The sequence below is a fragment of the Oncorhynchus gorbuscha genome, linkage group LG19, assembly GCF_021184085.1.
Source record: "Oncorhynchus gorbuscha isolate QuinsamMale2020 ecotype Even-year linkage group LG19, OgorEven_v1.0, whole genome shotgun sequence".
Taxonomy (NCBI): Eukaryota; Metazoa; Chordata; class Actinopteri; order Salmoniformes; family Salmonidae; genus Oncorhynchus; species Oncorhynchus gorbuscha.
The window spans coordinates 66,017,957-66,042,563 of record NC_060191.1 but is presented as its reverse complement, the minus strand read 5'-3'; the positions used below and the strand labels follow the sequence as shown (position 1 = coordinate 66,042,563).

General features: G+C 45.1%; 1 protein-coding gene across 2 annotated transcripts in view; it reads left to right on the top strand.

Annotated features, from left to right (window-relative positions):
- gria4a (glutamate receptor, ionotropic, AMPA 4a) overlaps positions 1 to 21,729 on the top strand; it is a 182,235-nt gene extending 160,506 nt beyond the window's left edge. The window contains exons 16-18 of one of the 2 annotated variants that reach the window (XM_046316517.1): positions 13,226 to 13,340; positions 14,477 to 14,614; positions 19,116 to 21,729. In XM_046316517.1, coding sequence (XP_046172473.1) covers positions 13,226 to 13,340; positions 14,477 to 14,614; positions 19,116 to 19,274 — 412 coding nt within the window. In that variant the 3' untranslated portion in view covers positions 19,275 to 21,729. Of the gene's footprint in view, positions 1 to 3,484; positions 3,600 to 13,225; positions 13,341 to 14,476; positions 14,615 to 19,115 lie in introns of both variants that reach the window. The other variant, XM_046316516.1, reaches the window with a different exon arrangement.
- The last annotated feature ends 2,878 nt before the right edge of the window (positions 21,730 to 24,607 follow it).

Below are 24,607 nucleotides of genomic sequence, written 5' to 3'. Positions count from 1 at the left end.
GTCTGTCCGTCTCTTCATCCATCCGTCTCTCTGTCCATTGTTCTTTCACTCACTTTCTCTCTTCATAGGGCCACCGATCAGGTAATCTGTCTACTCGTTTGTCATCTTGACTGTCTCATTTGTTCATTCTCAGATATAGAGTGTAATGTAGATACTATCTGTTTTTGTACTGAGGCTGATTGTGAATGAAATGACTAACGGTGATGCCGTGGGGAGGGGCGTAGCGCCGTGGCGTTGCCATGATTCCCTGAGCCACCCGGGGGAATTTATAGACACACAGGAAACAAGGTGTTGAAGGGCCTGGCCAACGGGGGGAACAAAAATCTGAAAACTATAACATTATTTCATAACACCCGAAAAAACAGATAATTTCAATGAAATCAAATCAATTAAAACAAATTATCACGATCCAATTAATTGATGATTCCCTGAAAAATGATCCATAAATTAGTGTGTGTGTGTGTGTGTGTGTGTGTGTGTGTGTGTGTGTGTGTGTGTGTGTGTGTGTGTGTGTGTGTGTGTGTGTGTGTGTGTGTGTGTGTGTGTGTGTGGACCAAGAGGAGTCCCATATATAGCAGCAGGAATACTGACACCCTTTCTATAACTTTTCCTATAACTTCCCCCTGTGCACCGTGCAAAGAAGTCCTCTCACTCCCCTACCCCTTTACAAGGGTTCCTTTTCCACTGAGATAAATGAAGGTTTTCTGTTTCCGAGGGAAAAGTGACAGCCAGTGGACGATAGTCCCCACCTGGCCTGTCACTATTCTGGGACTATCGACTGCTGTCTATGGCTTCTCCTGATCATGGGAAAACCTACCGGGACCATGCACGTGGACAGGAGAGCGCACGTCAGGCGAGAGCCCCTGCTCGCGGCAAGCCATTCAAAGCCCTGATTTGATATGATGATGATGATGAATCTTATTATTAGTTGAAAGATATGTAGATTAAACTATATGTTGGTAATTCATATGATAATATACAGTGGGGCAAAAAAGTATTTAGTCAGCCACCATTTGTGCAAGTTCTCCCACTTAAAAAGATGAGGCCTGTAATTTTCATCATAGTTACACTTCAACTAAAACAGACAAAATGAGGAGAAAAATCCAGAAAATCACATTGTAGGATTTTTAATGAATTTATTTGCAAATTATGGTGGAAAATAAGTATTTGGTCAATAACAAAAGTTTATCTCAATACTTTGTTATATACCCTTTGTTGGCAATGACAGAGGTCAAACGTTTTCTTTAAGTGTTCACAAGGTTTTCACACACTGTTGCTGGTGTTTTGGCCCATTCCTCCATGCAGATCTCCTCTAGAGCAGTGATGTTTTGGGGCTGTTGCTGGGCAACATGGACTTTCAACTCCCTCCAAAGATTTTCTATGGGGTTGAGATCTGGAGACTGGCTAGGCCACTCCAGGACCTTGAAATGCTTCTTACGAAGCCACTCCTTCATTGCCCGGGCGGTGTGTTTGGGATCATTGTCATGCTGAAAGACCCAGCCACGTTTAATCTTCAATGCCCTTGCTGATGGAAGGAGGTTTTCACTCAAAATCTCTCGATACATGGCCCCATTCATTCTTTCCTTTACACGGATCAGTCGTTCTGGTCCCTTTGCAGAAAAAAAGGGCCCAAAGCATGATGTTTCCTCCCCCATGCTTCACAGTAGGTATGGTGTTCTTTGGATACAACTGAGCATTCGTTGTCCTCTAAACACGATGTGTTGAGTTTTTACCAAAAAGTTATATTTTGGTTTTATCTGACCATATGACATTCTCCCAATCTTCTTCTGGATCATCCAAATGCTCCCTAGCAAACTTCAGATGGGCCTGGACATGTACTGGCTTAAGCAGGGGGACACGTCTGGCACTGCAGGATTTGAGTCCCTGGTGGCGTAGTGTGTTACTGATGGTAGGCTTTGTTACTTTGGTCCCAGCTCTCTGCAGGTCATTCACTAGGTCCCACCTGTGTGGTTCTGGGATTTTGGCTCACCGTTCTTGTGATCATTTTGACCCCTCGGGGTGAGAACTTGCGTGGAGCCCCAGATCGAGGGAGATTATCAGTGGGCTTGTATGTCTTCCATTTCCTAATAATTGCTCCCACAGTTGATTTCTTCAAACCAAGCTGCTTACCTATTGCAGATTCAGTCTTCCCAGCCTGGTGCAGGTCTACAATTTTGTTTCTGGTGTCCCTTGACAGCTCTTTGGTCTTGGCCATAGTGGATTTTGGAGTGTGACTGTTTGAGGTTGTGGACAGGTGTCTTTTATACTGATAACAAGTCCAAACAGGTGCCATTAATACAGGTAACGAGTGGAGGACAGAGGAGCCTCTTAAAGAAGAAGTTACAGGTCTATGAGAGCCAGAAATCTTGCTCGTTTGTAGGTGACCAAATACTTATTTTCCACCATAATTTGCAAATAAATTCATAAAAAATCCTACAATTTTGTCTGACATAGTTGAAGTGTACCTATGATGAAAATTACAGGCCTCTCTCATCTTTTTAAGTGGGAGAACTTACACAATTGGCGGATGACTAAATATTATTTTGCCCCACTGTATGTTGCTTATATAATTCAAATTTTTTCCATGTTTGGAAAGCCTTATTCCTTTCCCCCTTTCTTTCTTATGATGGTGATATTTTCCATGGCTTGCAGCACACCTCAGAGAACTCTCTCTCTCTCTAGCCTCTGAGCCATGGGGCAGCTCAGTGTACAACATCACAATAATGACTGTCTGTCTGATTCTCTGTCTGTCCATACCAGACACACACACACTTGCACGCACGCACGCACGCGCACACACACACACACACACACACACACACACACACACACACACACACACACACACACACACACACACACACACACACACACACACACACACACACACACACACACACACACACACACACACACACACACACACACAAACACACACACAGTGCCAGTGTGAGTGTGTACTATTTTAGCCCACGGACCGTTTTTAGAGGTCGTTTCCCCTCAGGGGTGTGAGGTACAGAGCTGCCGGGGATTAGGACGGGAGTGGCAGGGACCAGAACACCAGCAGCAGGGTATTAGCTCTGTGTCAGCAGGGGACTGAGATAGGCTTTAACACAACATTTAACCAGGGCTCCACCACTCCCCTTTACTTGCCCTGCTGCACATCATTCAGACAATAGCCTGGTATTGGTGGACTGAATGAAAGGGGTTTGAGCTATTTGCCTCTGTTGGCTCTCCCTATAGGCTCTATATGTTGAAAGGGTGGGCATTCAATTTGCAAAGATATCTCTACAATAAAGTGGGATGTAAAAGTTGGAAAAGAGAGAGAAACAGAAAGAGAGAGGGTTGTCTGGAGGTTTGTACATGTCCACTAATCTGATGCCTTCCAACCAATCACCGGCGTTCCTTTTTCCTCATCCCATTGGCTCATCATTGGCTGATACTCCATTCCTCCTCTGACCAACTATTTTTTATCCCTCTGAAGAAATGCGGTCAACCTGGCCGTGTTAAAACTCAACGAGCAGGGCCTGTTGGACAAATTGAAAAATAAATGGTGGTACGACAAGGGAGAGTGTGGCAGCGGGGGAGGGGACTCCAAGGTTAGCCTCTCTGTCTCCGAACACGGTTCAACCATGTTCGGGAAGTAATGCGTGCATCTGCCCCAGCCACACAGATCACTGATGAACATAACCACACACCCACTTTGACTCCCCCTGTACTGAAATGAGGGAGGAAAGAAGAGATTACTGTCAAAGCAGGAATATTGGCCCTCTAGTGGATGCTCTGGAGAGAGGAGTGTGGACCAGAACCCTGTAGTGGATGCTCTGGAGAGAGGAGTGTGGACCATAACCTTGTAGTGGATGCTCTGGAGAGAGGAGTGTGGACCAGAACCCTGTAGTGGATGCTCTGGAGAGAGGAGTCTAGACTAGAACCCTGTAGTGGATGCTCTGGAGAGAGGAGTCTAGACTAGAACCCTGTAGTGGATGCTCTGGAGAGAGGAGTATAGACTAGAACCCTGTAGTGGATGCTCTGGAGAGAGGAGTCTAGACTGGAACCCTGTAGTGGATGCTCTGGAGAGAGGAGTCTAGACGAGAACCCTGTAGTGGATGCTCTGGAGAGAGGAGTCTAGACTAGAACCCTGTAGTGGATGCTCTGGAGAGAGGGGTCTAGACTAGAACCCTGTACTGGATGCTCTGGAGAGAGGAGTCTAGACTAGAACCCTGTAGTGGATGCTCTGGAGAGAGGAGTCTAGACTACAACCCTGTAGTGGATGCTCTGGAGAGAGGAGTCTAAACTAGAACCCTGTAGTGGATGCTCTGGAGAGAGGACTGTGGACCAGAACACTGTAGTGGATGCTCTGGAGAGAGGAGTGTGGACCAGAACCCTGTAGTGGATGCTCTGGAGAGGAGTCTAGACTAGAACCCTATAGTGGATGCTCTGGAGAGAGGAGTGTGGACCAGAACCCTGTAGTGGATGCTCTGGAGAGAGGAGTGTGGACCAGAACCCTGTACTGGATGCTCTGGAGAGAGGAGTGTGGACCAGAAACCTGTAGTGGATGTTCTGGAGAGAGGAGTGTGGACCAGAACCCTGTAGTGGATGCTCTGGAGAGAGGAGTGTGGACCAGAACCCTGTAGTGGATGCTCTGGAGAGAGGAGTCTAGACTAGAACCCTGTAGTGGATGCTCTGGAGAACCCTCTCGTGGATGCTCTGGAGAGAGGAGTGTGGACCAGAACCCTGTAGTGGATGCTCTGGAGAGAGGAGTGTGGACCAGAACCCTGTAGTGGATGCTCTGGAGAGAGGAGTCTAGACTAGAACCCTGTAGTGGATGCTCTGGAGAGAGGAGTCTAGACTAGAACCCTGTAGTGGATGCTCTGGAGAGAGGAGTGTGGACCAGAACCCTCTCGTGGATGCTCTGGAGAGAGGAGTGTGGACCAGAACCATGTAGTGGATGCTCTGGAGAGAGGAGTGTGGACCGACCAGAACCCTGTACTGGATGCTCTGGAGAGAGGAATGTGGACCAGAACCCTGTAGTGGATGCTCTGGAGAGAGGAGTCTAGACTAGAACCCTGTAGTGGATGCCCTGGAGAGAGGAGTGTGGACCAGAACCCTGTAGTGGATGCTCTGGAGAGAGGAGTGTGGACCCGAACCCTGTGGTGGATGCTCTGGAGAGAGGAGTGTGGACCAGAACCCTGTAGTGGATGCTCTGGAGAGAGGAGTGTGGACCAGAACCCTGTAGTGGATGCTCTGGAGAGAGGAGTCTAGACTAGAACCCTGTAGTGGATGCTTTGGAGAGAGGAGTCTAGACTAGAACCCTGTAGTGGATGTTCTGGACAGAGGAGTCTAGACTAGAACCCTGTAGTGGATGCTCTGGAGAGAGGAGTCTAGACTAGAACCCTGTAGTGGATGTTCTGGAGAGAGGAGTCTAGACTAGAACCCTGTAGTGGATGCTCTGGAGAGAGGAGTGTGGACCAGAACCCTCTAGTGGATGCTCTGGAGAGAGGAGTGTGGACCAGAACCCTGTAGTGGATGCTCTGGAGAGAGGAGTCTAGACTAGAACCCTGTAGTGGATGCTCTGGAGAGAGGAGTGTGGACCAGAACCCTGTAGTGGATGTTCTGGAGAGAGGAGTCTAGACTAGAACCCTGTAGTGGATGTTCTGGAGAGAGGAGTCTAGACTAGAACCTTGTAGTGGATGTTCTGGAGAGAGGAGTCTAGACTACAACCCTGTAGTGGATGTTCTGGAGAGAGGAGTATGGACCAGAACCCTGTAGTGGATGTTCTGGAGAGAGGAGCATGGACCAGAACCCTGTCGCGGATGTTCTGGAGAGAGGAGTCTAGACTAGAACCCTGTCATGGATGCTCTGGAGAGAGGAGCATGGACCAGAACCCTGTCGTGGATGTTCTGGAGAGAGGAGTCTAGACTAGAACCCTGTAGTGGATGTTCTGGAGAGAGGAGTCTAGACTAGAACCCTGTAGTGGATGCTCTGGAGAGAGGAGTGTGGACCAGAACCCTCTAGTGGATGCTCTGGAGAGAGGAGTGTGGACCAGAACCCTGTCGTGGATGCTCTGGAGAGAGGAGTCTAGACTAGAACCCTGTCATGGATGCTCTGGAGAGAGGAGCATGGACCAGAACCCTGTCGTGGATGTTCTGGAGAGAGGAGTCTAGACTAGAACCCTGTAGTGGATGCTCTGGAGAGAGGAGTGTGGACCAGAACCCTGTAGTGGATGCTCTGGAGAGAGGAGTGTGGACCAGAACCCTCTAGTGGATGCTCTGGAGAGAGGAGTGTGGACCAGAACCTTGTAGTGGATGCTCTGGAGAGAGGAGTGTGGACTAGAACCCTGTAGTGGATGCTCTGGAGAGAGGAGTCTAGACTAGAACCCTGTAGTGGATGCTCTGGAGAGAGGAGTCTAGACTAGAACGCTGTAGTGGATGTTCTGGAGAGAGGAGTCTAGACTAGAACCCTGTAGTGGATGTTCTGGAGAGTGGACTCTAGACTAGAACCCTGTAGTGGATGTTCTGGAGAGAGGAGTCTAGACTGGAACCCTGTAGTGGATGTTCTGGAGAGAGGAGTCTAGACTAGAACCTTGTAGTGGATGTTCTGGAGAGAGGAGTCTAGACTAGAACCCTGTAGTGGATGTTCTGGAGAGAGGAGTATGGACCAGAACCCTGTAGTGGATGTTCTGGAGAGAGGAGCATGGACCAGAACCCTGTCGTGGATGTTCTGGAGAGAGGAGTCTAGACTAGAACCCGGTCATGGATGCTCTGGAGAGAGGAGCATGGACCAGAACCCTGTAGTGGATGTTCTGGAGAGAGGAGTCTAGACTAGAACCCTGTAGTGGATGTTCTGGAGAGAGGAGTCTAGACTAGAACCTTGTAGTGGATGTTCTGGAGAGAGGAGTCTAGACTACAACCCTGTAGTGGATGTTCTGGAGAGAGGAGTATGGACCAGAACCCTGTAGTGGATGTTCTGGAGAGAGGAGCATGGACCAGAACCCTGTCGCGGATGTTCTGGAGAGAGGAGTCTAGACTAGAACCCTGTCATGGATGCTCTGGAGAGAGGAGCATGGACCAGAACCCTGTCGTGGATGTTCTGGAGAGAGGAGTCTAGACTAGAACCCTGTAGTGGATGTTCTGGAGAGAGGAGTCTAGACTAGAACCCTGTAGTGGATGCTCTGGAGAGAGGAGTGTGGACCAGAACCCTCTAGTGGATGCTCTGGAGAGAGGAGTGTGGACCAGAACCCTGTCGTGGATGCTCTGGAGAGAGGAGTCTAGACTAGAACCCTGTCATGGATGCTCTGGAGAGAGGAGCATGGACCAGAACCCTGTCGTGGATGTTCTGGAGAGAGGAGTCTAGACTAGAACCCTGTAGTGGATGCTCTGGAGAGAGGAGTGTGGACCAGAACCCTGTAGTGGATGCTCTGGAGAGAGGAGTGTGGACCAGAACCCTCTAGTGGATGCTCTGGAGAGAGGAGTGTGGACCAGAACCTTGTAGTGGATGCTCTGGAGAGAGGAGTGTGGACTAGAACCCTGTAGTTGATGCTCTGGAGAGAGGAGTCTAGACTAGAACCCTGTAGTGGATGCTCTGGAGAGAGGAGTCTAGACTAGAACCCTGTAGTGGATGTTCTGGAGAGAGGAGTCTAGACTAGAACCCTGTAGTGGATGTTCTGGAGAGTGGAGTCTAGACTAGAACCCTGTAGTGGATGTTCTGGAGAGAGGAGTCTAGACTGGAACCCTGTAGTGGATGTTCTGGAGAGAGGAGTATGGACCAGAACCCTGTAGTGGATGTTCTGGAGAGAGGAGCATGGACCAGAACCCTGTCGTGGATGTTCTGGAGAGAGGAGTCTAGACTAGAACCCGGTCATGGATGCTCTGGAGAGAGGAGCATGGACCAGAACCCTGTAGTGGATGTTCTGGAGAGAGGAGCATGGACCAGAACCCTGTCGTGGATGTTCTGGAGAGAGGAGTCTAGACTAGAACCCTGCAGTGGATGCTCTGGAGAGAGGAGTGTGGACCAGAACCCTCTAGTGGATGCTCTGGAGAGAGGAGTGTGGACCAGAACCCTGTCGTGGATGCTCTGGAGAAAGGAGTGTGGACCATAACCTTGTAGTGGATGCTCTGGAGAGAGGAGTGTGGACCAGAACCCTGTAGTGGATGCTCTGGAGAGAGGAGTCTAGACTAGAACCCTGTCGTGGATGCTCTGGAGAGAGGAGTCTAGACTAGAACCCTGTCGTGGATGCTCTGGAGAGAGGAGCATGGACCAGAACCCTGTCGTGGATGTTCTGGAGAGAGGAGTCTAGACTAGAACCCTGTAGTGGATGTTCTGGAGAGAGGAGTCTAGACTAGAACCCTGTCGTGGATGTTCTGGAGAGAGGAGTCTAGACTTGAACCCTGTCGTGGATGCTCTGGAGAGAGGAGTCTAGACTAGAACCCTGTCGTGGATGCTCTGGAGAGAGGAGTCTAGACTAGAACCCTGTCGTGGATGTTCTGGAGAGAGGAGTGTGGACCAGAACCCTGTAGTGGATGCTCTGGAGAGAGGAGTCTAGACTAGAACCCTGTAGTGGATGTTCTGGAGAGAGGAGTCTAGACTAGAACCTTGTAGTGGATGTTCTGGAGAGAGGAGTCTAGACTAGAACCCTGTAGTGGATGTTCTGGAGAGAGGAGTATGGACCAGAACCCTGTAGTGGATGTTCTGGAGAGAGGAGCATGGACCAGAACCCTGTCGTGGAAGTTCTGGAGAGAGGAGTCTAGACTAGAACCCTGTCATGGATGCTCTGGAGAGAGGAGCATGGACCAGAACCCTGTAGTGGATGTTCTGGAGAGAGGAGCATGGACCAGAACCCTGTCGTGGATGTTCTGGAGAGAGGAGTCTAGACTAGAACCCTGCAGTGGATGCTCTGGAGAGAGGAGTGTGGACTAGAACCCTCTAGTGGATGCTCTGGAGAGAGGAGTGTGGACCAGAACCCTGTCGTGGATGCTCTGGAGAGAGGAGTGTGGACCATAACCTTGTAGTGGATGCTCTGGAGAGAGGAGTGTGGACCAGAACCCTGTCGTGGATGTTCTGGAGAGGGGAGTCTAGACTAGAACCCTGTAGTGGATGCTCTGGAGAGAGGAGTCTAGACTAGAACCCTGTCGTGGATGCTCTGGAGAGAGGAGTCTAGACTAGAACCCTGTAGTGGATGTTCTGGAGAGAGGAGTCTAGACTAGAACCCTGTAGTGGATGTTCTGGAGAGAGGAGTCTAGACTAGAACCCTGTAGTGGATGTTCTGGAGAGAGGAGTATGGACCAGAACCCTGTAGTGGATGTTCTGGAGAGAGGAGCATGGACCAGAACCCTGTCGTGGATGTTCTGGAGAGGGGAGTCTAGACTAGAACCCTGTAGTGGATGTTCTGGAGAGAGGAGTCTAAACTAGAACCCTGTCGTGGATGCTCTGGAGAGAGGAGTCTAGACTAGAACCCTGTCGTGGATGCTCTGGAGAGAGGAGCATGGGCCAGAACCCTGTCGTTGATGTTCTGGAGAGAGGAGTCTAGACTAGAACCCTGTAGTGGATGTTCTGGAGAGAGGAGTCTAGACTAGAACCCTGTCGTGGATGTTCTGGAGAGAGGAGTCTAGACTTGAACCCTGTCGTGGATGCTCTGGAGAGAGGAGTCTAGACTAGAACCCTGTCGTGGATGCTCTGGAGAGAGGAGTCTAGACTAGAACCCTGTCGTGGATGTTCTGGAGAGAGGAGTGTGGACCAGAACCCTGTAGTGGATGCTCTGGAGAGAGGAGTCTAGACTAGAACCCTGTAGTGGATGTTCTGGAGAGAGGAGTCTAGACTAGAACCTTGTAGTGGATGTTCTGGAGAGAGGAGTCTAGACTAGAACCCTGTAGTGGATGTTCTGGAGAGAGGAGTATGGACCAGAACCCTGTAGTGGATGTTCTGGAGAGAGGAGCATGGACCAGAACCCTGTCGTGGATGTTCTGGAGAGAGGAGTCTAGACTAGAACCCTGTCATGGATGCTCTGGAGACAGGAGCATGGACCAGAACCCTGTAGTGGATGTTCTGGAGAGAGGAGCATGGACCAGAACCCTGTCGTGGATGTTCTGGAGAGAGGAGTCTAGACTAGAACCCTGCAGTGGATGCTCTGGAGAGAGGAGTGTGGACCAGAACCCTCTAGTGGATGCTCTGGAGAGAGGAGTGTGGACCAGAACCCTGTCGTGGATGCTCTGGAGAGAGGAGTGTGGACCATAACCTTGTAGTGGATGCTCTGGAGAGAGGAGTGTGGACCAGAACCCTGTCGTGGATGTTCTGGAGAGGGGAGTCTAGACTAGAACCCTGTAGTGGATGCTCTGGAGAGAGGAGTCTAGACTAGAACCCTGTCGTGGATGCTCTGGAGAGAGGAGTCTAGACTAGAACCCTGTAGTGGATGTTCTGGAGAGAGGAGTCTAGACTTGAACCCTGTCGTGGATGCTCTGGAGAGAGGAGTCTAGACTAGAACCCTGTCGTGGATGCTGTGGAGAGAGAAGTCTAGACTAGAACCCTGTAGTGGATGCTCTGGAGAGAGGAGTCTAGACTAGAACCCTGTAGTGGATGTTCTGGAGAGAGGAGTCTAGACTAGAACCCTGTAGTGGATGTTCTGGAGAGAGGAGTCTAGACTAGAACCCTGTAGTGGATGTTCTGGAGAGAGGAGTCTAGACTAGAACCTTGTAGTGGATGTTCTGGAGAGAGGAGTCTAGACTAGAACCCTGTAGTGGATGTTCTGGAGAGAGGAGTATGGACCAGAACCCTGTAGTGGATGTTCTGGAGAGAGGAGCATGGACCAGAACCCTGTCGTGGATGTTCTGGAGAGAGGAGTCTAGACTAGAACCCTGTCATGGATGCTCTGGAGAGAGGAGCATGGACCAGAACCCTGTCGTGGATGTTCTGGAGAGAGGAGTCTAGACTAGAACCCTGTAGTGGATGTTCTGGAGAGAGGAGTCTAGACTAGAACCCTGCAGTGGATGCTCTGGAGAGAGGAGTGTGGACCAGAACCCTCTAGTGGATGCTCTGGAGAGAGGAGTGTGGACCAGAACCCTGTCGTGGATTCTCTGGAGAGAGGAGTGTGGACCAGAACCTTGTAGTGGATGCTCTGGAGAGAGGAGTGTGGACCAGAACCCTGTAGTGGATGCTCTGGAGAGAGGAGTCTAGACTAGAACCCTGTAGTGGATGCTCTGGAGAGAGGAGTCTAGACTAGAACCCTGTAGTGGATGTTCTGGAGAGAGGAGTCTAGACTAGAACCCTGTAGTGGATGTTCTGGAGAGAGGAGTCTAGACTAGAACCCTGTAGTGGATGTTCTGGAGAGAGGAGTATGGACCAGAACCCTGTAGTGGATGTTCTGGAGAGAGGAGCATGGACTAGAACCCTGTCGTGGATGTTCTGGAGAGGGGAGTCTAGACTAGAACCCTGTAGTGGATGTTCTGGAGAGAGGAGTCTAAACTAGAACCCTGTCGTGGATGCTCTGGAGAGAGGAGTCTAGACTAGAACCCTGTCGTGGATGCTCTGGAGAGAGGAGCATGGACCAGAACCCTGTCGTGGATGTTCTGGAGAGAGGAGTCTAGACTAGAACCCTGTAGTGGATGTTCTGGAGAGAGGAGTCTAGACTAGAACCCTGTCGTGGATGTTCTGGAGAGAGGAGTCTAGACTTGAACCCTGTCGTGGATGCTCTGGAGAGAGGAGTCTAGACTAGAACCCTGTAGTGGATGTTCTGGAGAGAGGAGTCTAGACTTGAACCCTGTCGTGGATGCTCTGGAGAGAGGAGTCTAGACTAGAACCCTGTCGTGGATGTTCTGGAGAGAGGAGTGTGGACCAGAACCCTGTAGTGGATGCTCTGGAGAGAGGAGTCTAGACTAGAACCCTGTAGTGGATGCTCTGGAGAGAGGAGTCTAGACTAGAACCCTGTAGTGGATGTTCTGGAGAGAGGAGTGTGGACCAGAACCCTGTAGTGGATGCTCTGGAGAGAGGAGTCTAGACTAGAACCCTGTAGTGGATGTTCTGGAGAGAGGAGTATGGACCAGAACCCTGTCGTGGATGCTCTGGAGAGAGGAGTGTGGACCAGAAGGCTGTCAGACCATAAAGCACGGTTCCCCAACTGGCCCGCGTGTGGTTTTATTTGAGAAAAAAAAATCAGGAACAGTAAATTTGTTCCCAAGTATTCCCACACATACAGTATGTGTTTGTATGCAAATAATAATAATTAATACTACTTGATTGGATTTATAAAGCACTTTTCTACCAACTGAAATACTCAAAGTGCTTTACATAGTTGGGGGAAACTTAACTTATTCACCATCAATATGTAGCACCCACCTCAGTGATGCACGGCGACCATTGTTTTCTGGCAAAACTTTCACCACACATCAGCTATCAGGTGGAGAGGTGAGGAGTGATATATGCCAATTAGGAATGAAGGGGATGATGGAATGTGGCCAGGTTGGGAATTTAGCCATGACACCGGGGCGAACACCCCTTCTATTACAATAACCACCACGGGATTTTGAACGACCACAGAGATTCAAGACACCCGTTTTAATGTCCCATCCAGAAAACGGCACCCTACGCAGGACAATGTTCCCAAATGTAATCAAGGTTTGAAATGATTATGGTTTAGTGAAATATTATATCTGTTTAGGCTTCTTGTGGTCAATTTGCAGTATAATTTTTTATATTTTTTATTATGTTCCGGCCCCCTGACCATCTGCTCAAGAAAAAATGAGCCCGTGGCTGAATCTAGTTGATGATCACTGACGTAGAGGGAGAGATAGAGACGAAGGATGGAGGGATGAACTAGAGCGATGATATACTTAATGTTTTGATTTACTTTATTGTTTGGTGCCTTTTAGATTCATTTTCAGATCTCTTACCCAGGTCTTGTGCAGTAAATTGCCCCATGTAGTTCCCTCACTCCTAGTGTGAGTAAGCCATGCCAATAGTCCTGTGTTCACAGTAATTGCCTCTGCTTGTGTAGCGCCGGCTGGGGCAGTATGGGCACGTTACCTGAAGTGATGCAGGGGGGTCCCACTCATATGTCTGTAGCTCGCTTAGCCCCCCTCAGCCCCCCAACGAGCATACACACATGTACTCAGTGGGACCCAGACTGGGTCACTTTTACCAAGCAGTACCATTTATGTGACAGTTCTGACTGTATGTGACCTAATAACATAAAATAACATGACCTATGATGTTATTTATGTTATTTTTACACGCCAAGAACCCCGGTAAACCTTGCGGTTTTGAAACTGAGTGAAGCAGGCGTCTTAGACAAACTGAAAAACAAATGGTGGTACGATAAGGGCGAGTGTGGACCCAAGGACTCGGGAAGTAAGGTCAGTCTCACGGGCAGAGTGGGGGACCAAACACCCTCATTGTGTGACAGACAGGCACGACTCTAGATTAGCCTGGAGACTAGGATTAGCATTAGGTTTAGCATCAGTTACACTTTAATATAATCTAATAATAATATTTGATTGATTACTGTTGAATAGATCTTTCTAGTTCTATCAATGTTAGTATTCTGCCTATGCCACATCTGCCTTTATAATGTGATTATGGCCTTCATAATAATGGCCTTACTCTCAGAACTCTTACTCTGGGTAGAAGACAAGTCAAAGAGTGGAGAGGTTCTTTGAAACGTCATCAGTCTTATAAAACTACAGATAATCTTAGAACATGTATGTTGTCTTTAGAAGAACACTAGAGAATCTTAGAACATGTAAGTTGTCTTTAGAAGAACACTAGAGATTCTTAGAACATGTAAGTTGTCTTTAGAACACTAGAGAGATTCTTAGAACATGTAAGTTGTCTTTAGAACACTAGAGAGATTCTTAGAACATTTAAGTTGTCTTTAGAACACTAGAGAGATTCTTAGAACATGTAAGTTATCTTTAGAACACTAGAGAGATTCTTAGAACATGTAAGTTGTCTTTAGAACACTAGAGGGATTCTTAGAACATGTAAGATGTCTTTAGAAGAACATCAGAGATCAGAGAACTTCTAAGAATGCCAGTGAAGTTCTTAAAATACCGGGGACCTTCACCAAGACTTTCTGAATAGAATACTTTATCATCACTCATCCAAAAGCCTGACGAATACGATGACTGAATATACTTTAATTGGTATGATGTACTAGTCATCCTCAACTTAATACTTGTAGCAATATTACAATTTTTATTTACTTAAATTGTAGTCATGCATTAGTAGTAGATATGAAGTTGATGTAGTAGTACTGTCATAGTAGTAGTAATAGATGTATTATATGCACTTGTAGATAATACGCTTCAATGATGGTAGTAGTAGAAGTGTTTCCCGTAGTAGACTAGTCACAGTAGTGGTAGGTGCTGTAGTTGTTTGTAGAAGTAGACGTTATTGTGCTGAAAACTAAATAACTAAGCTGCCTGTTCTGTGTCTCACCAGCTCCACTGTCTCTCTCTCTGACCCCTGTGCTCTCCGTCCCCCCTCCCAGGACAAGTCCTCCCAGGCCCTGAGCCTGAGCAACGTGGCTGGGGTCTTCTACATCCTGGTGGGGGGTCTGGGCCTAGCCATGCTGGTGGCCCTGGTCGAGTTCTGCTACAAGTCGCGTGCCGAGGCCAAGCGCATGAAGGTGGACCTTAGCCCCCCTCACTGCCCCAGCCCCTCTCCCAGCACCCAGAATTTAGCCACTTATAGAGAGGGGTACAACGTATACGGCTCCGAGGGGGTCAAGATATAGGGGTAGGACTTAGGGCCTCCTATAGGTGGGCTGGTGTGAAGTTTCTTGTGCGTGTAGCCTCTAGCAACAGCAGACCAGTGTTGTTGTGACTGTGGTGAAGCATTGTGGAACCAATGTGCTTTTGTTTTTTCCTTTATTTTCCTGTTGTGACAGCTTCTTATGTTTCAGTTTTTGTTTGTTTTTCTGATTGATTGATTGATGTGTAGCGCTTCACCCCAGAGCACTCTGGGGGCAGGTGGCAGATTGGTTCCATCGTCTTTGGCTGCAGATGATGATGATGATGAGGATGTTCTACACCTGCATTCTGTCCATACTCAGTACACTACACATACAGCACATAAGACATAGAACATTGGTGCACATCTCCTGTCCTCAAGGCCCACACTGTCTGCTGGTTTTAACACTGTTCTAACCAGTGACTGATTTAGACCTTGGTAAGCAGGTGTATGGACCATCTCTCTATTCAATCAATTGATTGACCAGTTAGGTGCTAAGGAGAACAGAAAACCAGCAGGACTGCTTCCTTGGAGGACGGGAGTTTTACAGATAAGCTAAGCCCCCTGTCAGAGTTCTAGAACTGTAGATGCCCAAACATCCCGAATGAGGTAGAGTTAGAAAAGAATCCTCTCAAATCAACCAAACACTTTATAGAGGATGTCTGCTTAGTGATGTTAACCCTAAAAGCCACATCTTTTTTTTAACTTCAAATTGGTAATTATTGCAGTGACACTGTCTGTCTAGCAGTAAAAAAAACACATGTTTTATTAACCTTTTGTAACAAAAGTAAATGGTTTAAATTCCCCAAAATAAGCATATATATTTTTTTAAAGCACACATTTATACTCAAATTTGATGTTTCAAAATATGTTTTTTGTATGTAAAAAAACAACATATTTACAAAACAATACATTTCATCCATAACCAGTTGTTTTGAAAGAAATGATGTTATTCATTCAAAGTGTTGTGTTTCTGTAATACTCTGTGTCTGACAAATTGGCGGTTGAGCTAATCTGACATACTGGTGCGACCTAAAATGGCCACCGATATGGGCAATATAGGCACCAGTGCAATCATACTTTTAGTTCCAATTGTATCTGAAAGATGAGACTCTCAACCTGGAATAGAGACATTGACTGCAAGCTAAATGTTGTATTTACATTTGTGAGGGATTTTGTTGTTGTAGTAGCTGCCACTCCCACTAGGGGCCAAATCTGGGGTGTCTCCATATCTACTGTATATCTCTTCAGGGTACATACATCTACCTATGTGCAAAATGTGGTGCTTTATCACAAAATGTACAATTGAGTTCACATTTTTACCACTAGTATACAAAAGAGATATTATCTTTCATTCTTCCATATTAACACAGAAATGGTAAATTGAACTTTGCTATTGTCTAACCAGTTGCTTGACAAAATCACAACATTTTTAAAGGATCAAAAAAGGGATTAGAAAATATGACATTTTTGACCCCTTTTGGTGCTTTTAGGGTTAACACAAAATAGATAAACGTAACATTTCCTAAACAAAACATTAGGAACATTGTATATCAATGAGTAGTCTGTTCCTATAAAGTGTTGCCCATGACTTAACAGGAGTCAGTCAGTCTCTCTCTATAATTCAAAATCTGTGAAACACCCCTCACTTCCCCTCTCACCTTACTGTACAAGACCTCACCTTACTGTAAAAAAAACTCACCTTACAAAACCACACCTTACTGTACAAAACCTCACCTTACTGTACAAACCCTCACCTTACAAAACCTCACGTTACAAAACCTCACTTTGCAAAACCTCACCTTACAGTCGTGGCCAAAAGTTTTGAGAATGACACAAATATAAATGTCCACAAAGTTTGCTGCTTCAGTGTCTTCAGATATTTTTGTCAGATGTTACTATGGATACTGAAGTATAATTATAAGCATTTCATAAGTGTCAAAGGCTTTTATTGACAGTTACATGAAGTAGATGCAAAGAGTCAATATGTGCAGTGTTGACCCTTCCTTTTTAAGACCTCTGCAATCCACCCTGGCATGCTGTCAATTAACTTCTGGGCCACATCCTGACTGATGGCAGCCCATTCTTGCATAATCAATGCTTGGAGTATGTCCGAATTTGTGAGTTTTTGTTTGTCCACCCGCCTCTTGAGGATTGACCACAAGTTCTCAATGGGATTAAGGTCTGGGGAGTTTCCTGGCCATGGACACAAAAAAAATGATGTTTTGTTCCCGAGCCACTTAGTTATCACTTTTGCCTTGGGCAAGGTGCTCCATCATGCTGCAGAAGGCATTGTCCGTCACCAAACTGTTCCTGGATGGTTGGGAGAAGTTGCTCTCTGAGGATGTGTTGGTACCATTCTTTATTCATGGTTGTGTTCTTAGGCAAAATTGTGAGCCCACTCCCTTGGCTGAGAAGCAACCCCACACATGAATGGTCTCAGGATGCTTTACTGTTGGCATGACACAGGACTGATGGTAGCGCTCACCTTGTCTTCTCCGGACAAGCTTTTTTCTGGATGCCCCAAACAATCGGAAAGGGGATTCATCAGAGAAAATGACTTTATCCCAGTCCTCAGCAGTCCAATCCCTGTACCTCTTTAAGGAATACCTAGGATAGGATAAAGTAATCCTTCACACCCCCCTCCCCCCTTAAAAAATTTAGATGCACTATTGTAAAGTGGCTGTTCCACTGGATGTCATAAGGTGAATGCACCAATTTGTAAGTCGCTCTGGATAAGAGCGTCTGCTAAATGACTTAAATGTAAATGTAAATGATATCAGTCTGTCCCTGATGTTTTTTATGAAGAGAAGTGGCTTCTTTGCTGCCCTTCTTGACACCAGGCCATCCTCCAAAAGTCTTTGCCTCACTGTGTGTGCAGATGCAATCACACCTGCCTGCTGCCATTCCTGAGCAAGCTCTGTACTGGTGGTGCCCCGATCCTGCAGCTGAATCAACTTTAGGAGACGTTCCTGGCGCATGCTGGACTTTCTTGGGCGCCCTGAAGCCTTCTTCACAACAATTGAACCGCTCTCCTTCAAGTTCTTGATGATACGATAAATTGTTGTTAGGTGCAATCTTACTGGCAGCAATATCCTTGCCTGTGAAGCCCTTTTTGTGCAAAGCAATGATGACGGCACGTGTTTCCTTGCAGGTAACCATGATTGTCAATGATTCCAACCACCACCCTCCTTTTGAAGCTTCCAGTTTGTTATTCGAACTCAATCAGCATAACAGAGTGATCTCCAGCCGTGTCCTCGTCAACACTCACACATGTGTTAACAAGATAATCACTGTCTGAAATACAGTGGAATTTTTTTTGGAGGGGGATTCAGTTCATTTGCATGGCAAAGAGGGACTTTGCAATTAATTGCAATTAATCTGATCACTCTTCATAACATTCTGGAGTATATGCAAATTGCCATCATACAAATTGAGGCAGCAGACTTTGTGAAAATTAATATTTGTATCATTCTCAAAACTTTTGGCCACAACTTTACTGTACAAAACCTCACCTTACTTTACAAATCCAAAATTCACAAAACCTCACCTTCCATGTTTTTCAAACCAAGACCCCAGAAATGCATGGTCACCATGAAATGCAGATGTCTCACAAAAACGTATTTGAAACGTATCTTGAGCATCTGTGTGTTTGTTTTTGCCTGCCTTTTTTATACAATGCTATTTTAAGTAGTCATATACAGGTAACAGCCAACATAAAGGAAACACCAACATAAAGTGTCTTAACAGGGCATTGGGTCACTACGAGCCACCAGAACAACTTCAATGCATCTTGGCAAAGATTCTACAAGTGTCTGGAACTCTATTGGAGGGATGCAACACCATTCTTCTACAATAAATGACATAATGTGGTATTTTGTTGATGGTGGTGGAAAACTGTCTCAGGCGTCACTCCAGAATCTCCCATAAGTGTTCAATTGTGTTGAGATCTGGTGACTGAGACACACACACACACCTTAATGAGACCAGTCTTTCAATGTCACTGAGATCTCTTCTAGCCATAGTACTGGGCACTTTTATACATGACCATAAGCATGATGTAATGTTAACTGCTTAATTAACTCAGGAATCACACCTGTGTGGAATCACCTGCTTTCATTATACTTTGTATCCCTCATTTACCCACGTTTTCCCTTTATTTTGGCAGTTACCTGTATGGTCCAATTCTTGTGTGTGTGTGTGTGTATTAATTCATGCTTATGAGCATATGAACATGTATTTGTGTGTTCCTATGTTTTGATAATGAATTATGTATATGATTCATTAGGGTCCTATTACAAAAACTCACAACTGTTTCTTTCTTTCTATTTCCTCTTTTCCCATTGCTCCTCCCTCTCTAATCATCCTGTCATCCTCCCCTGGCTCTTCCCCTCCAGCTGCCCTTCACAGAAGCCATGCGGAACAAGGCTCGGCTGTCAATTACGGGCAGTGTGGGTGAGAATGGGCGTGTCTTAACACCGGACTGCCCTAAGGCCGTCCATGCTGGCCACTCCCTCAGACACCCAGGGCTTACCCTACCATCGGGCCTACCCTGAAAACCAAAAACACACACTGTGCCTTAATCACACACACGGCTACGTCATTACCACCCCGACGCCACACACACAGACACACAGACCAGAGACCGCCAGCAAGCTAACAGCAACAACAGGGAGAGAGGAGGGACAAATATGATGATCACCATCACACTAAATTCCTAATTTGAGCTCCATGAAACAAGGACAACAAGGTGACAAACTAACAGTTAGAACACTGACGACGTGGAACCGAAAAGAATAACAGAGAAAGATAAAAATGGTGATGACGATGGTGATGATGAAGACTTTGAGCACTGTCATGAGCAGGCAGACATGACTTTACCTGCTCCAATGTGATAGACTGCGTCCTCTAACAAGCCACACCCCTGATCCCCTACCAGGAAACAATGCTTTAGGACAAACCATCATCTTCACTTGCCTACGAAGAATAAGCTCCAGGCGAATCACTTATAAGACCAGAAAACTGTAAACCTGAAAACGTTGGACTGTACAAACCTGCTCTTTCTCCATGAACTGTTCAGACGAACATGCTTTTACAACGCTTTGGTTAGCGTCTCGCAAACACAATGCAGAGATCACTGAAGTTACCGTAATAGACGAAAACTCAACGGATATCTCCAAACTCATATGGCTAACACGACCGTAGGATTCACAGGGGTTTGTAAAAAATGAAAATAAAATAAAGAGTAATAGTTACTGAAATTATCCATTATAATGACAGTAACGCTAAATAACAACAACATGTATCACTTCTCTGGGCAGGGAACAGAGGTAAAGCTGTACATTCTGTGAAAAGTGAAGAAAACGTATCAAAGTTCACCCCCCATATAAGGTATTGTTTTTGACCAGGGCCACATTTAGCCATCTAGAGCGCTGGTCTAAAGTAGTCCACTAAATGGGGGACAGGGTTTCACGTGAGACATGGACATGTTGTTTTCCAGTGGAGAGAGAAGGTACTGACTGTTTCAGAAGCTTGCATTTTAAAAACTGTTGTAAATTACTGTGTAGCAAAACTGAACTCACCTCTCTTTTTTAACCATCTTAGGTAATAATTCATTGCAATAATGAATATAAGAAAATGCCACTTGTAATTATGAATACATCTTTTTATAAATACATATTATATATAATACAAATGAATATATATATATATATATATACACGTCTATAGAGAGCTATAGAAAATGATAAGATCACCATTGAGTGAGGCCATGACATCTGTTCTGTTAAGGGGTGTTTTGATAATGATAATGATTCTGTTCCAGTCTTTGTATGTCCTAATCCACACTGAATATCAATCTGACACTCACAATCACATTTCCAAACACGAACACACATTGTCACTTACACAGTGTCAACTCTTACAGAACGATCTTTGACATCACATGACACGTCCCTTTCTTTCTAGTTGTTTGTTCCCCGTTTTTATTTTGTTTTTTTGTCCACCATTTTGAGAACATAGCCTCTGTTCGTACAATAGTCCCAGATCTTCATGTTTATTCCTGTGAAAGGGTTATTTTGTCTGTCCGTCTTCTGTTTTAATGTAACGCAGCTGTCTGGGTGGGCTAAGAGGAAAGGGAGAAAGAAAAAATAACTAAAATAACTAAATTCAAGTTTTGTTTTCTTCTAAGTACCACACGTTTAAAATGAAAGAGTTCTAACTGAACGGTGGAGGTTGGTGGCATTGACAGCAGTTGCGTGGGTAGTATTGCCTTGGCCCTGGCATGTTGAGCACTGTGTATCTCCTCTCCTCTCCTCCACTCTTCTCCTCTCCTCCCACTGACAGGGTCCTGCCTAAACTGAGTGTCAATGCACACAAAGTCACCTTGACCTAACCCTTGACATTAAACTTTTGACCTTCTCTAGCTTTGACCTTTCGACTCTTATAGGCACTGACATGACCAGTCAGTATTTAAACTCTCACTCTGAGCCCTAATCTTTTTCTCTCTCCCTCTCTTAACCCTCTAGAGCTTACAAGATATTTAGGTTGTTGTTTTAGTTTTCAATCTCCCACCAAATGAACTAACCCCAAGCCAGGCACTCCTATCTGTGTATCGTTGAAGCAGACAGGCTGACTGCTGGCTAACTACTAAAACCACCTTAGGTTTTTCTGGGTTTAACACAATCCTTCTTTGTATTAGGTTTCTTTTTTCTAGTAAACTATCAACCCCTCTTTTCTCTGCGTATTTCTTTAACCTCTATGACATCGGTGCTCCCCCCCCCCCCGTGGGACGGTTGAGCTAACGTAGGCTAATGTGAGTAGCATGAAGTTGTAATTAAGAAGAACATTTCCCAAGACACAGACATATCTGATATGGGCAGAAAGCATACATTTGTGTTAATCTAACCACACTATCCAATTTACAGTAGCTATTACAGTGAAATAATACCATGCTATTGTTTGAGGAGAGTGCACAGTTATGAACTTGAAAATGTATTAATAAACCAATTAGGCACATTTGGGCAGTCTTGATACAACATTTTGAACATATATGCAATGGTTCATGAATGGTGAATGAACGGATATGATAACCAGTAGGTATTTCACTGGTCAGATATGATAACCAGTAGGTATTTTACTGGACAGATATGATAACCACTAGGTATTTTACTGGACAGATATAACCACTAGGTATTTCACTGGTCAGATATGATAACCAGTAGGTATTTTACTGGACAGATATGATAACCACTAGGTATTTTACTGGACAGATATAACCACTAGGTATTTTACTGGACAGATATGATAACCAGTAGGTATTTTACTGGACAGATATAACCACTAGGTATTTTACTGGACAGATATGATAACCAGTAGGTATTTCACTGGTCAGATATGATAACCACTAGGTATTTCACTGGTCAGATATGATAACCAGTAGGTATTTTACTGGACAGATATGATAACCACTAGGTATTTTACTGGACAGATATAACCACTAGGTATTTTACTGGACAGATATGATAACCAGTAGGTATTTTACTGGACAGATATAACCACTAGGTATTTTACTGGACAGATATGATAACCACTAGGTATTTCACTGGTCAGATATGATAACCACTAGGTATTTTACTGGACAGATATAACCACTAGGTATTTTACTGGACAGATATGATAACCAGTAGGTATTTTACTGGACAGATATAACCACTAGGTATTTTACTGGACAGATATGATAACCAGTAGGTATTTTACTGGACAGATATAACCACTAGGTATTTTACTGGACAGATATGATAACCAGTAGGTATTTTACTGGACAGATATGATAACCACTAGGTATTTTACTGGACAGATATAACCACTAGGTATTTTACTGGACAGATATGATAACCAGTAGGTATTTTACTGGACAGATATAACCACTAGGTATTTTACTGGACAGATATGATAACCAGTAGGTATTTTACTGGACAGATATGATAAACACTAGGTATTTTACTGGACAGATATAACCACTAGGTATTTTACTGGACAGATATGATAACCAGTATGTATTTCACTGGTCAGATATGATAATCACTAGGTATTTTACTGGACAGATATAACCACTAGGTATTTTACTGGTCAGATATGATAACCAGTAGGTATTTTACTGGACAGATATAACCACTAGGTATTTTACTGGACAGATATGATAACCACTAGGTATTTCACTGGTCAGATATAACCACTAGGTATTTTACTGGACAGATATAACCACTAGGTATTTTAGTGGACAGATATGATAACCACTAGGTATTTTAGTGGACAGATATGACAACCAGTAGGTATTTTACTGGACAGATATAACCACTAGGTATTTTACTGGTCAGATATGATAACCAGTAGGTATTTTACTGGACAGATATGATAACCAGTATGAATTTTACTGGACAGATATGATAACCAGTAGGTATTTTACTGGACAGATATGATAACCAGTATGTATTTTACTGGACAGATATGATAACCAGTAGGTATTTTAGTGGACAGATATGATAACCAGTAGGTATTTTAGTGGACAGATATGATAACCACTAGGTATTTTACTGGTCAGATATAAGGGATATTTTCAGTTTTTCCACAGTTGAGGAGCCAAACTGCTGCAAATATTTTCTATTCTACACAATTCGTTATGTTTATTTAGTTATTAAACATCATTCAAGACACGTTTCACCAGTGAAAAAGGACAATTTAATCAAATAGTATTTGACCTAAAAACCTAAGCCAGTCAGCAGCTGAAGCAGATGCTTTCATATAGGCTTTCCTTGCAGAAACAGACAACAGAAAATCCCAACGTTTATGAAAAGCCTAGTTTTTGTGATTTAAACTTCCTACTCTGTGTGTGTGTGTGTGTGTGTGTGTGTGTGTGTGTGTGTGTGTGTGTGTGTGTGTGTGTGTGTGTGTGTGTGTGTGTGTGTGTGTGTGTGTGTGTGTGTGTGTGTGTGTGTGTGTGTGTATACAGTTGAAATAGGAATTTTACATACAGTTAGGTTGGAGTCATTAAAATTAGTTTTTCAACCACTCCACAAATTTCTTGTTGACAAACTATAGTTTTGGAAAGTCAGTTAGGACATCTACTTTGAGCATGACGAATAATTTTTCCAACAATTGTTTACAGACAGATTATTTCACTTAGAATTCACTGTATTACAATTCCAGTAGGTCAGAACTTTACATACACTAAGTTGACTGTGCCTTTAAACAGCTTGGAAAATTCCAGAAAATGATGTCATGGCTTAAGGAGCTTGTTAGGCTAATTGACATCATTTGAGTCAATTGGAGGACCACGCAGCCGTCATACCACGCAAACCGAAGAACACCATCCCAACCATGAAGCACGGGGTGGCAGCGTCATGGTGTGGAAGAAGAACACCATCCCAACCATGAAGCACGGGGTGGCAGCGTCATGGTGTGGGGGTGCTTTGCTGCAGGAGGGACTGGTGCACTTCAAAAAGTAGATTGCTTCATGAGGAAGGTAAATTATGTGGATATATTGAAGCAACATCAAGACATCAGTCAGAAAGTTAAAGCTTGGTCGCAAATGGGTCTTCCAAATGGACAATGACCCTAAGCACACTTCCAAAGTTGTGGCAACATAGCTTAAGGACAACAAAGTCAACCTATTGTTGTGGCCACCACAAAGCCCTGACCTCAATCCTATAGAAAATTTGTGGGCAGAACTGAAAAAGCATGTGCAAGCAAGGAGGCCTACAAACCTGACTCAGTTACACCAGCTCTGTCAGGAGGAATGGTCCAAAATTCACCCAACTTATTGTGGGAAGCTTGTGGAAAGCTACCCGAAATGTTTGCCCCAAGTTAAACAATTTCAAGGCAATGCTAC